General features: G+C 36.8%; 1 protein-coding gene across 1 annotated transcript; it reads right to left on the bottom strand.

Annotated features, from left to right (window-relative positions):
- Positions 1-77: 77 nt before the first annotated feature.
- Positions 78-7643, bottom strand: LOC106150427 (phospholipase B1, membrane-associated). The gene is made up of 13 exons (XM_024077894.2): positions 7558-7643; positions 7171-7286; positions 6767-6863; positions 6543-6601; positions 3441-3508; positions 3142-3188; positions 2875-2983; positions 2505-2634; positions 2079-2236; positions 1525-1696; positions 1123-1221; positions 522-587; positions 78-246 (listed from the first exon to the last, which is right to left on the bottom strand). Exons 1-13 carry the CDS (start codon positions 7613-7615, stop codon positions 211-213), a joined length of 1215 nt encoding a protein of 404 aa, XP_023933662.2. The 5' UTR covers positions 7616-7643; the 3' UTR covers positions 78-210.
- Positions 7644-13694: the final 6051 nt, after the last annotated feature.

The raw sequence follows: 13694 nt of genomic DNA, 5'->3' as shown, positions 1-13694 counted from the left end.
TGCTAATGAAGTTGCTTAATAGAAAATTTCTGCATGTGGGCTTTTGGCCATCGTTTAAATTAGGGGCGCACAATATGCAAGGTTTTTATCTATTATTCGGCGTGCTTTATTTCCAATTGCTTGTCAAAAGTCCATAGTTCTATAATTTTGAAAATCAAAAGCAATTTCATAATGTGAATTTAACTTATTACGCTGCACAGCAATAATTTTTTAGCTGTTTCTTGCCGTAGCAAGGTACGGGCGCTCCTGAAAGAAAAATACACACCAAGTTAAGTCAGATACAATTAAAAAGATAACTGCTCGTTATTTTTCCACTCAGTACCTACTTTTAGTAATTTCAACAGGTTCTAACAACACAAAAATCTCAGAATCTGTAAACATTCTTTCTACTGATATAGTGAACTTTATATAGAATAAATGGAAGAATTACAAGTACATACGGTATCAGATTAAAGTCAGTTGGCTAATAACACATGAAGTAAATTGCGTTAGTTGCGCCTATGAAGTACGGTCGCACTTACCGCAGTGGGGCACATCAGGCTGTCCGACAAGCGCCACTCGGTTCTCTTGCTGCCGACTGGTTCAAGCTGGAAAATGTGAAAGTTTGTTAACAAACAAAAAGGATTTAATTAATTGAAATTGACGGGGACCATCTAAGGATTGCTGGTGAACTAGAATGAAGCAATCTACTTTTGAAATGTGAACTTATATCACATATACTACGAGTAATAGTCTCTTTGAAACTCAGTACATCGTCTGCACGTCGTTTCCAAAGCACGCTGAAATTCAGTGTAACACAGAGGAGACCGCGACTATTACTGAAGTTGTATTTGTAAAATACAGATATATCAACATGTCTTCAATGTTGTCAGTGGCGAAACTACGATTTCTTTCAAACGAGGGGAAGTAAATGCGGCGCTAGTTCTGAGCCCGCCGTAACAATAGGCTTTACCTGGAGCTATCTGTCAGATATTCGTCATTAGTATTAGAAATAATGGGAGAGAAGAACCTACTCTGAAATAAATCTTTTTTGTCACATCCTTTTGAAGTACGAGTAGGGGAAAGTAAGTAAGTAAAACAAATGTCCATTCAACTGTAATTTCGAAACCAAGAATAACTTACCATGGTGTTCCACAACGCCTTGGCAGATGCTGCTTGTCCCTTGCCACTAAAGTGGAAACAGTCGGGGGCAAAGTAGCTCAGGTCTGGATCTCCATTGGACTGAAAAAGCAGGAAATGTAATGGTCACAGTCTTTGGCCAGAAAAAGTACGCTTTTCGTGCGATGCACGATTGATGGAGGTGATTAAATCTTAGAAAGTTTTTTTTGTTTGTAACGTGCATGTCTGACTCATTTGGCGAGTGGGTATATGTGTGTGTGTATGTGCGAACGTGCGTACATTTGGATGTGAGAATTTTAGTAATATACTAACGTATAAATGCTAGTTCTATAAGACATATATGAGAGAGAGAGAGAGAGAGAGAGAGAGAGAGAGAGAGAGAGAGAAAAACTGCAGTGTACTAACTTTGCGTGGTGGTGTTGTCTCCTGCAGGAAGGGTTGGAGAACAACAGTGAAGTCTTCTCTCCCGTCATATCGTCCGCCGTTGATCAAGGCCTCAGTGGCAGCTTGGTATTGATGGGCAAGGTCCCTTAACGCTTCACGATTACGCGCGTCATGTCCGCAGCCGCATACAGAACTAAAGACGTTTTCATCACTTTCTTATAGGAGGTATTTTGTTTCAATGTCTTAGACCCCATTCAGAATAAAGGACTAACTAGCCCGAGGTTCAAATATGCCGTCAAATCCGCTAATAGACTGAATAGAAATCCCATGGGGAAGTATTCAAGTGGGTCGGCCATATTTGACTCTCAGACCAGTTAGTTCCCTATTCTGAATGGGGCCTTAGAATCGTATCCCCTTCCCCAAAATGTAAGAGATAATTTCGATTTTGTCAACTTAATGGAAACTTGTTGAACTTTTAAAATTAAAGGCTCAAGTTTTGAAAAAAAAAAAAAAGAAATGGATCAAGATGACTAATTGAATATATAACAATAGCAAAGAATAAAATATGTACTTACTCATGCACCAAACCACAGATGAACCCGGTCCCGAGCTCAGCCACTGGCCCGATATCGAAGATTTGCACCAAGTTGACAAAAGCACGCGGAACGGAAGCGTACAAAGTATCAAGGGCTGCCTTTATGTTTCTGGCGTATTCGCCGGCGCTGTGTTTATGCTAAAACAAATAAATAAATAAAGGTAGAAAAAAGAGTTGGATAAGCTGTTATGAATGTACATTGGAATATTGCCTGAAACAGATACAGGTAAGTGGGGAATAAATGAATTAACAATTGATGGTCCATCCATCCACTATCTATCAGGACTGTTGGAATGATTTTATCTCACTCAATTGAACCAGTCTAAGCTTTTACATCTCCAAGCAATCGGCTTGCTATTTCGGCTTTTTCGTATTATGTTTTTTTTCACATAAAAAAGTAGCTTACGTCATCGTTACAGAAGTCACACAAGTTATTTCCGCCAATGAAGAGAGTTATCATCTTCCAGTCATGTTCAAATGAGGCAGAATCTTCCTGCAATAAACGGACCAACTTCTCTGCTTGAGGTGGCATATCCCTAGAAATACGCATGTTTACAATGTCAAATCGGGGGAGCAAAGCGACTTCAGCAGTTATTTTTCTTTACAGGTATTCTCTAGTTAAATAGAATAAATGAATACTACGTCGTTTCGTCATAAACTATTACTCTCTTCCTACAGATTTTAAAAGGTGACAGGAGTTAAAACTAACGTTTCTCGTGTAATGAGAGACGTAAGAAAAGGAAAAAAAACAATTTTAAGTTTCTTTGATGACCTACTGTGCAATATTTCCCGGTACCGCTACGTTAAGGTTGGCGCCACTGCTATCTACGTCACCGTAGCCCAGAGAGTAGCCACGGACTTCAGGGTTCATTGCACGAAGGATGTCTGAAATGAAGTAATCAATCCAAAAAGGTTAAAAATATGTAATAGCCATGAAGTGTTTCATCGTATTCAATGATAAGTTCAAGTTCACGCTAAATTACACCAAGGGCTATGTTTTCTTTTTATTGTAGATGATAAATGTTATCAGGCTTTTTGCTTACTAGGCAACGTGACAACTCCCTGTCCTAAGGATTTATCTCCTCCGATGCTAAAATGAAAATAAAAAACTATACAAATATTTGGTTTAGTGCAACAGATATCAAACCCCATTAAAATACGATTCTAAAAAAAATCAATGCAAACCATCTTTACATATTCAAGGAGATAGATCCCCCCACAGGATTTTTATCTGATTGTACCGGAGGGTAAATTCAATTATTATACATGTTCTCGCTTAAAATATACATCATTCATAGGCTAAATACTTGCTAGTTTTTTCGCATAATCGAATCAACTTTACCTCCATGAGCGCCCTCTATATTCCGTCAAACACCCCAAAACCGTCCAGGCAAGAATTCCATTCCCTGCCTGAAAGTGAAAATCAATACTGGAATGACAGAAAATATACCTTTTTATTTCATAGACATTCTGAAATCTGGAAACCAATGCTGGATAACGTATCGTTATATAGTGAACACAGCTCCATTCCATTTACACTGGTCTTATACGACTCCACCATAAAACACATTTAGGATGTGTATGAATGAAAGTGGGGCGGTGTGTGTGCGCGCGCGCGCGCGCGCGTGCGCGCGTGTGTGTGTGTGTGTGAGAAAGAGAGAGAGAGAGAGAGAGAGAAGAAAGAGAGAGAGATTGTATGTGTTCTGCCGATATGTCGATAGGTCTCAGCTCGAGGGCGTCTTCACGAGGTTGTGCCTTTAACAGTTATCCCATGTAACCTTGGGATGACATTCTACACAATATACGGTATGTCCCAAAGCTCTATGACCTGCTGCGCACATTATTATCCAAGGAAAATGAAATTAATTTAAAATCCCCTACATCTTTTGCAATTCCAGGACTGGTGTGAAGTGGAAAATAAGACTTTTCTTGCTTCGGTCAACACACAGGCAAAAGTTATGGAGAAACTGTCTTGGTAATGACAGTAGTTTAGAAATGCTCTGGAATGCTTTGGAATGCTGAATTATACTTTTCGTACGTGGACAAAAAGTTTGTTTTCAGCTCTTCTGTGTGTGCTTTATTCACACATTGAAAAGGACTCAAAAATACTAAAATGACTCCAATTACAGGCCCACGTTGTTTTTAAATTTTTTACATTTTTCCGACGATTTTTACGGGACATTTTAAGCCACTCATATTTCTAGACATTGATTTCTTTAGGTGACATTATTATGCACTGTGCAGAGAAATGCCTTCAATCAAGGTATATCATTATTAGAGATTACAGACTTCAGGATTAAGCTTACAGTGTTAGCGTGAGAATATCACTCTATCGCTCGTCAGATACACATATAATGATGTTTATTTGTTTACGGTCACCTCAAAAAGCCCTTTCGTGAATGATAAGCCTATTTCTGTTTATGAAACTGTAAATGATCTGAATTAACAGACAAGAAAGTTCCCAATTAGCTCCTGTGTATCACGTCTCCAGCAACTTAACTTGTCATGACAGGGCTTTCACGATCTGGAATACATTTCTCCGTAGTTATTATTTTATAATTATCCTTCTTTAATTGAGTGAAAACACGCAGTAGGAAATGCCCCGTCGTGTTGATTGCGATTTGTGTTCATGTATAAGCTGATTATCCTAGCCTGGATTTTTGGATAATAAGCTGCTTGTTTTCGAGATTTTGAAAAAAAAAGATATATATAAAGTAAAAAAAATTGTACTGCTTGACGAACAAATTTATTAAATAATACATTTCAAATCTGCAAACTCCGCAGCTAAATAGTTAGCTACCATGCTGCGTCCAACAAACCGCTTTTAGATGATTAAGTATGTACATGTAGAACTTACTGTTCAGGTTTCTTTTCTGATACTGTCACATTCCTCAGCACGTTTTGCAATGAAGATGTCTAGATGATAGTAATTCGTGAGATGCATTTTTATAACAGAAGGTGCTGAGAGTGGTGATGCGCATGTTAAGTTTACTAATGAGTCAGGGAATGAGTTTCAGCGTGTCTCAAGCTTGGTCATCAGTATCATCTTTGGTATGCCATGTATTTTGCAAAACTTAAAGACCAAAGGACACTGCCTTTGTGTTCTGAATCTCGTTTAATAGACCCACTACACAGCATCATATACAAATTGCATTTTAGGGAGAATATAAGAGAATGAAAAAAGTATATTTCTTTTAAAAGCGAGAAGTTTCCGTTTACTTCAATAGTGATTTTTGTGTTACTAACTAGAACTGCCATTGACTGTAACAATGTTATTGTCTAATTGAAATAACTTGTTGAATATTCATTACAGAGAAAGCAGAGAAACAGGTCACTAAGGTGCAGTATTTCTGTGCATAAAATGAGAGGAGCGATATTGCTTTATAGACACACTTATTCCAAAACCCTCACTTATAGATAGTACACCAGTCTCATTGGTGAAGAAATTTACACTTTAAATCATAAATGAGCTCATTTTAAAGATATTATCCAATAAATTTTTAATTACTTAAAAACGCATTTTTGATAATATAGCAAAAAGAACAAAAATAGTCTATGTCTCCTCATTCACCCAAGCGAAAGTATTAGTAAAAGACAAATACAAATATGGTTCTGGCAAAAGGAGATTTTATTCATGTTAATTTTGACTGTAGGAGTTAAAATTTGACTGTAGGAGGGTTTCACGGCACAATCCTGTTAAATTTAATTGTTTTCCCTTTCAATTCCTAAAATCTCTCAAACACTTCAAATATCAGCATTGTTAACACGGAGCATTTCGTTACTTGAGTCACCTTCAACCCACCCACCAAGTGTGTCTGCACGAAACTGTGCAAGTTAACATCACGTAAGAACAGGAGGAGCCCTATTCTCTAAATGTCATTTCAAATAAAGATGGGAATATCTATGGTTTAATCTCTTTGCTTTGAAGCAAAATAAAATGTTTAATCGTTGACCCCAATGTCACACGCAAGTCATGTAATGTCGTAAACCCATCAAAACCAAGACGCATTTTGTTACAGTGTGTTATATAACAATGCATTTTGTACCAACGTAGGCAATGAGTCTGAGTATTGCATTACAGTGCCAGTAAACCAATGTATTAGTTGCATGATTATCCTAAAATGTTCCAGACGCTTTTGCTGAGAGAGAGTTCGGTCGGGCAATTTGTACTTTTGCACTTGCACACTTTCAAGCGAGTTCACATGATATTACTCCTAATTTGTGGTTTCCTTATTTTGTTATGCTTTCTGCCCCAAAAGTGTGACGAGTGACGTGAGATAGGTTTTAAAATATTCATAGTTCTTTATCTATTAAGATAATGGAAATGAAAATAGAAAACAGAGAACACCAGGTGGCAAGACATTAGTTTGTAATGTTAGTTTTTGTAATGTTACACCACGGAGATGAATTTTGTGAGAGGTTATCAAAAGTATCTGAAACTTACAGTCAAGGAGTCTCCCATTGCGGCAACCACTTTGATATCTCCTGGTCGTAGACGGTGAACTGTCAATGGGACGTGGAAAAATTATAATATAATGATTTTCGACAATCATAGAATAATGGTCAATTTTTACGAAAGCAAGTCTTTGTCTACCACTTTTACTCCGTTCTACTGTTTTTAAAATCACATTACAATTAAATTGTTGATCAGACATAAAGCATAATTACCTGAGGTTGGAACAGTTTCAGATACCTGGCTGCCGCAGTCAATTGAGCGGCGGACGCGGCCATGCTCATCTGACCTCTGGAAGTCCACGTACTGGGGCTTAGGGAAAGAAAGAGCGATCTTGATTATACCATCAGTACCCTTAACCGTCTACCAATAATGCAGTTTTTAATGTCCAGTCCCCCGATAATGGCAAGGCAATACCTTTGAAGTTGATAGACAGACTTTATCCCCAAAACATAATCAATTATAAAGTGTGGTGTCAAAAGCCCTCTGAGAATCTACCAATCCTTCAGAAAACAACACTATGTTTCACAAGAAACCATATCCTTGTTAGAAAGCAGATATTACTACAAGTACGAATATAAGCGCTGTTAATTTATGTCCAATTTAAATTAGACATTACCGCGTACGGGTCCCCGAAATCTCTGAGATGCTTATACCATTCTTCCTCCAATGTCTCATTGGTCAGTATCTTGAACATTACATCTTTGTAGCGTTCGTAAAAATCGCCTTTTCTACCTGAAAAAAGTGAATCAGTAAGCAACAGTCCTGGGAAAATATTCGTATTAAATCAATAACACAGCACTTTCGTATGTTCAAAACCTTATCTAATAAGAACAGTAATAAGTTTAAAATGACAAATGAATGCTAATAGTTAAATTTTCTAGTATAGAAAGGTATAAAATGGCTCAAAATATTTTTAGAAGGTTATTTAAATTGTTAAAAACCTTTCAATTAAATGATATTATAAAAAGCATGAATGACAAGTATAAAAATATGTAGTACGTACCAAGAGACTGAGATACCAAACAGCAAAGAAGAAGACCAAATGCAAGGTAGCTGGCCATTGTGCTTGCAGTACCAGCGCCAGGCCCCCAGGTATCACCCCCATTTATACAGAATGGTAGCCTTGACCGTCATTAATAAAAGTCATGTCATTAAACTACTTTTGGAAAATCGTGAATGATATTTCGGTGAAGGGCACAATAAAGGAGGGAAAATAGCACGGTGTTGGTCCTTCAGTTGAGCGTGAATGGTTTGAAGGGTCCAACTTGATGTGAACCATCACGTGTAACTTCGGTTGGAGTGCGTAAAACAGGAACATTTCGGTTAAGGACTGTAAATAATTAGTCCCATTTAAAGAAAGATAAACATTTGTTAGCATTTTTCTCACGCCAGTCCCATCGTCAGTCGACATCTGCCCTCTATTTTGAAAAGATGTAAACAATTAGGATGTCTAGGGTATAATTATAATATAATATATATGTGGTTATAATATATTAATATGTCAAACATTGGAAAATTTTAATTTAAAAACTAAAAATTCGTATTAATATTCCAATAGTGTAATTTTCCTTTAGGTGCGTTGAAATAATTGGAGTAAAATGTAAGTCTTCTTTTTTTGTTAAATAAAAGCAGCTATATATTCAATCAACTGAGTCAAATGTATTAAATGTACAAATCTACAATTGGATGTATATTTATTTTGCCAAATTGCACGTTATTGGTTGCATCATTTTACCATACAGCAGCATGTTAGCGATTCACAAATAAAGATAAAAAAGATCAATGTCATCCAGGAATAACGGTTATCATTTGTAAGAAAATGTCCAAATTGAAAAGAAATTGCACTCCGTTTCAAGCAGAAATCGTAGCTCATTCATTAATAGTGACACTGTCAGTAATAAAATATGGAGATTGAAATGACTGAAAAAATTAAAAATAAATTGAAATGAATACTGATATCAATACTAACTACCGTTAATGCTCGGAAACCAAGGGTATATATATTTACTAAAAGAAATAGAAAAAAGTATGAAAAAAAAAAACGCATACCCTGCGTCAACAGTAAGATTGTGCACTCGGATGTAAAGGAAAATCAAATATGTGTATTTACTATGATGGCCCTAATAATTGTTTGCAAGTGGTTCAGGTGGTTATTCTGAACGCTTTAAATTTGATATTCTTGCTTTCCCGTCAGTGGCGATATTAAGTTTCAACTTGCCGCATATTTCATTACACGAATATTTGAATATAATTAACAACCTACCAGCATCAATAAACAAAATGTAATCCTTGTGATAGAAACGAACAAACTGCACTTTTATAGGGACCTTATCCGTAATTGATATAAACTCGGACACTTGACCTAGAACAATTACGCCATTGTATGGGATATAGGACATCCTCAACAATCTGGCTAAGGCCGCATCCAGAACACTGGACTAACTAGTCAGAGGGTCAAATATGGTCAAATACCCACTAAACAGCTTGCTGTCTAATCCACTAATAGATATCCCGTGCTGAAATATTCAAGTGGGTCGGCCATATTTGACCCTTGGACTAGTTAGTCCACTGTTTTAAATGCGACCTTAGAGACGCAGCGCAGCAGGAAATGGGGAGAGGGGTATGGCGTGGATTATTTCCATACATACATACATACATACATACATACATACATCTGAGTAAGTGATATGTGTTTCCTTATGATTGTCAAAGTAAATAAGGAACTGTGTGTGTGTGCGTGTGTGTTTGTTTGTTTGTGTGTGTGTGTGTTGGGACTTGTCACAGTTTTCGTCAATTATTATATACGAAACGGTTTTGTAATTGGAATAAAAGGATCAAGTCAAAATTCTCTAGTTTACGCCCAAAGGGCCGTACCGTATACACTCTATAATGTCACCAAATCAACACTACTTTCGGTATAAAAATATGTTTTCCTACGCGCAACTGCAGCATTATATTTTTGTCGATATATAATCTGGTAGACGACCTTGATGTGATTTCCTTGAAGTCACGGTTGTTATTATCTGTTTGACGGGGAGAAGATCGTATGGAACTTAACATGTTATCCCCTTAAACACTCTCCATTATGATGGAATGCAATTATGTCGAGTGCAAATGCGTAGTATTACGTTTTTATTTGGCGCATAAGCACTTAGGAAATAACGCTGATTGTCTCCAGTGGAAAAAGATAAGTTAAGAGAATACATGATTTAAGCAATTACGGAAGAATGATTGGACGAAATAAAAAGCGATCCCGAAAGCATCTGCGTTTTGTTGTCTAACGTAAAGTCTCTGACACCCTATTTGGGCTACTCCATACTTTGAATATAGTATTAAGCCCCCTTTACACTGGACGACGCTCATTTTGCGTCCCGTAGTACGGCTCCGTTTGAGAGTAGAATAATAATAATAATAATAATAATAATAATAATAATAATAATAATAATACCTTACGTGCCGACAACTGGTCGAACATTGAGCATTTATTCTGCAACCAAAGCGATGCTTGTGCCTCCTTTCTACGACCACAGTGTTGCTAGTTTCATGGTCGCACAAGGACGCAGAAAGGAGGCAGTCCAGGTTAAAGGGGGATTTAGGAACCAAACAACTCTAACCTCTATCACGAATATATATTTGCAGATGGTCCTGCATGGCCGAACTGGTTCATGCTGCATACGTACATGTAGGATGTTGCAAGTCTTGCTGGTTATATAATTTTCCTTAGGTTTGTGGCGGTGACAGTTTGAAAGAAAGCCATCTTTCACGGGACTTGTGCAATGCGACATTGGCAATATGTAACAGACAGAAATTAAAACCTGATGTTGGGAGCATCCTACGTGCATTAAAACGTGTTGCAACCAGCATTTTTGAACTGTTACCCTAATAATTACACTGAAAGAATTAGATTTGTTGATGTGCTAACCAACAAAGTCACTACTGAATGGTTATCAGTTTAAAAAAAAGCCAGTCGAGATCTGTATTTGCTTGAATTATTGTTGATAAAATTCGTTTAATTTGATTTGTTACTAGAAGGAGGTATCGAAGGTATCAATACAGTCCAATTGGGGAATATGATTTATTGACATTTCTGCTTCACAAAAAAGAGACATTTGTTAAAGTAAGAAAACCCTATTGAACTGCAAGAAATGTTTACGGCTAATGGAGATAGCAAAAAATGATCAATACATATTCTGAGTGCATGCAGTCAGAGTGTTGGCAATCGGTTCGCGACGACCAGTCGACCAGCATCTCCCAACGTGGGCACATCACTCAGACGACCAGGGACTGATTGAAGTAGAAAGTGCGTGCCGAAAAAGAACACTGAACAGGAAATTAATTTCTTTGCAAACCAGCAGTTTTGAAACCTTATCGCCTGATCTAGAAAAATTCTTTCATAAGAATAAACGATCTGAGAGAATGCAGACCAGCTAATTGCATTAAGTGGCAGAATGGTTGTAGAAGCACGACTTGGTTTGTGTGCTCTGGTTGAGGTAAGTGACGTGAAATGCGTATAACTTATTCCAACAGTATATTGTACAGTAACTTTCTGTGCGCACTTGGTGATTTTTAAGACTTTCAGTGATTGCAACCGTTCCGTGGCTTGTTTTGTATCTTACACTGCATAAATCAGACAGACACTTAGTACAATCATGCAAACAAAATATTGCATGAATGCATCCTAAATCATTCGCATACACCTATAGTTCCAAGTCATGTACCTAAATGTTGTCTCTTTATTTAGTATGACTGATGCATGTGTGTTTGTTTATACCCCAGCTTGGCATTAAATAGCCTCTAATTCATATGGTACTGCTAACAAATCTTGATTATATTTTTATACAACCTTTCCACTTATCATGATGAATGGTCATTTAAGTTGCAAATTTTTCTGTCATGGTTTTTTGTTATTGGCATGCTGCAAACTGTCTTTTAAACATTTCTTGCGTTTTTCATGTAAATTTGATACTTTTATTGTCAAACAAAAATCCCTTTGTTTTCAAATGTGAAAATAGTTTCATTGGATCTCGGTTTTTGATAGTTGCAAAAATCACTTCCTCGCTTTGTCAATATAGAGGATATCCGTAAGCTTGCCTTTTAAAATCATGGCATACATATATTTTTTGCAAATGAGTTCGTTGACTTCGAATCCATACTTATCATACTGAGTCCCAGTAAAACATGAAATCGCTTATCATGGATGGGTCTAATGACTTATTTTAAGTACGCAATTATTTCTCGAACGACTTACTTTTTGATCACTGAGTACGTAAGGTAATAATAAAAAAGAGAGCAATTCCGTGAGTCTGTTTCATTAGTTTGATTGCTTATAAGACTCAGCAAGTAACCTCTTTAATGGAATATGAAGGAAGAAAGGTTTGTATTATTTGTGGCATTCGTTAAATATGATATAGTAGTCATTAAACAGGGATGACAATGGGGGTACATTTAAATATACTTTTAAAATGTGCCTTTTTTCTACTCCTGTTCTATTCTTATCTGATCAGTGCTGTTTGAAATATCTTGTCAGAGCATGCTAGTAGCCCATTGTATTTATACATGAAGGCTACGTCAGTTTTAACTTATTAAAATAAATGAAAAACTTCTAGTCTGCAGCTCCTACCATTTCAGCTTTACACATGAAGCCGTTATATAATATGTTAATGATCTCGTTCGCATTGCTACTGAAATCGTTTCCACCAAGGAAACAGAAAGTAACCCGATAGCACTCTACTATTGACATCTTGATTGGTGCTGGAAGGTCGATTTAAGGTCATAGCAATGGTGCTCTGTGCATTGTAACACAGGTTGCTCTGTGCATTGCAACACAAGTTAATGCATCTACCAATTTACTCTTTGAAATTAATCCCGGTTAATTTCCTAGTTACCTTTTAATGAACGCGGCTAATGTCTGGCCTCATGCCAATACGAGGAAAAAAACTTCCTCAGTTGTATGATTTACTGCTATCTGCCAAAGGTTTCATGTAACATCGCAAAGCAATCAAAGTACTTGGTTTCTATGCAAGACGCATTAATTTAACTGTCATTTATCTTTTATGTTGCGCAGTTTCAATCACTGCTGTTATGCTGCCACTGTAACTTGGTTATTTGTGGATGTATATTTCCATCAGTCCTATTTTTTGTATGTTAAACGAAAAAGTTAAATACTTTCAAATGCACAATAAAGCTGGCAAACAGTTCTATATCATTATTAAGATAAAAATTTAAAGGTTTCAACATTTAAAAATGTGACGAAGAAAAGGTGGCTTAGTTGCTACTCCTTTGCTTGTTGTGCCTTTCTTGTGGATCCAATGGTTTTGGAGACCTTGACCTTTGATTTCTCCCCCAAATGTAGGATAAAACAAAAAGAATTAAAATGACAAAAAGCAAAGCCATCCTTATTTATAAAGCGGGCGTGCTTTTGAAGTATATGAAAGCGTGTCGTTTGTGGATATACTGTAATTCAACAAAACACATTGTCGAGCTGTCATAATACTTTTATTTGTGTAAACATTTTACCTTGATTTCTTCTTTTATCAGTTATGGAAAGGGCGTTCAAAATGGTTAAAGTGTCTACCTAGGTAAATAGCCCATACTGTTGAAGAAACCCATTTAGAATGAAATAAGAAAATAGCACAGAAAATGAATCTCCTAAGGAATGGTGCTGCTTTTGATGAATGGTAGTGCGAGAAAATAATACAATGCTCTTGTAAGACCTCTGCAAAGATGAAATATCTTTAAAATATAGGGAAGTCTTGGCGTAAAAGGTTCTGAAATATATTGGCTGCAGTTTGGGCAAGGCAGTCAGGAGCAACTGTATTAAAAGTGCTGTTCGTAGATCCGCGATAACATTTGCATTCCGTTCATGTATAAAACCTTTGTGTGTTTTCTGGACTTTGCAGAGAACTCTGTTGTTTCATGGGCGATGAAGAAGCAATATTTGGACAATAATAATAATACCACCCTGATCAGAAATGGGGTCTTCCTCCATGTCGAGATGCAGATGAGCTTAATACCTTACCAAAGTTAGTATTACAGCAGAGGAGAGGTTTAATCTGTATACGTTGTAATAAAGCAATAGACATACTAAAAAATCCCCAGATCCCGAAAATATTTGATTTGTATCGACTAAAAAGGCAGACA

This window comes from Lingula anatina, chromosome 1, assembly GCF_051362555.1.
Source record: "Lingula anatina isolate TDL-2025a chromosome 1, LinAna3.0, whole genome shotgun sequence".
Taxonomy (NCBI): domain Eukaryota; kingdom Metazoa; phylum Brachiopoda; class Lingulata; order Lingulida; family Lingulidae; genus Lingula; species Lingula anatina.
The sequence above is the reverse complement of the archived record's forward strand: the minus strand, read 5'-3'. Positions and strand labels throughout refer to the sequence as shown.

What these genes read in the sequence shown, in the direction of transcription:
- LOC106150427 (XM_024077894.2), bottom strand. Translation starts at nt 7,615, where the DNA reads ATGGCCAGCTACCTTGCATTTGGTCTTCTTCTTTGCTGTTTGGTATCT. An exon ending in TTTGGTATCTCAGTCTCTTG is followed by an intron (nt 7,287 to 7,557) that starts GTACGTACTACA and finishes CACTTTTTTCAG; the next exon opens with GTAGAAAAGGCGATTTTTAC. An exon ending in CAATGGGAGACTCCTTGACT is followed by an intron (nt 3,509 to 6,542) that starts GTAAGTTTCAGA and finishes TTTCACTTTCAG; the next exon opens with GCAGGGAATGGAATTCTTGC.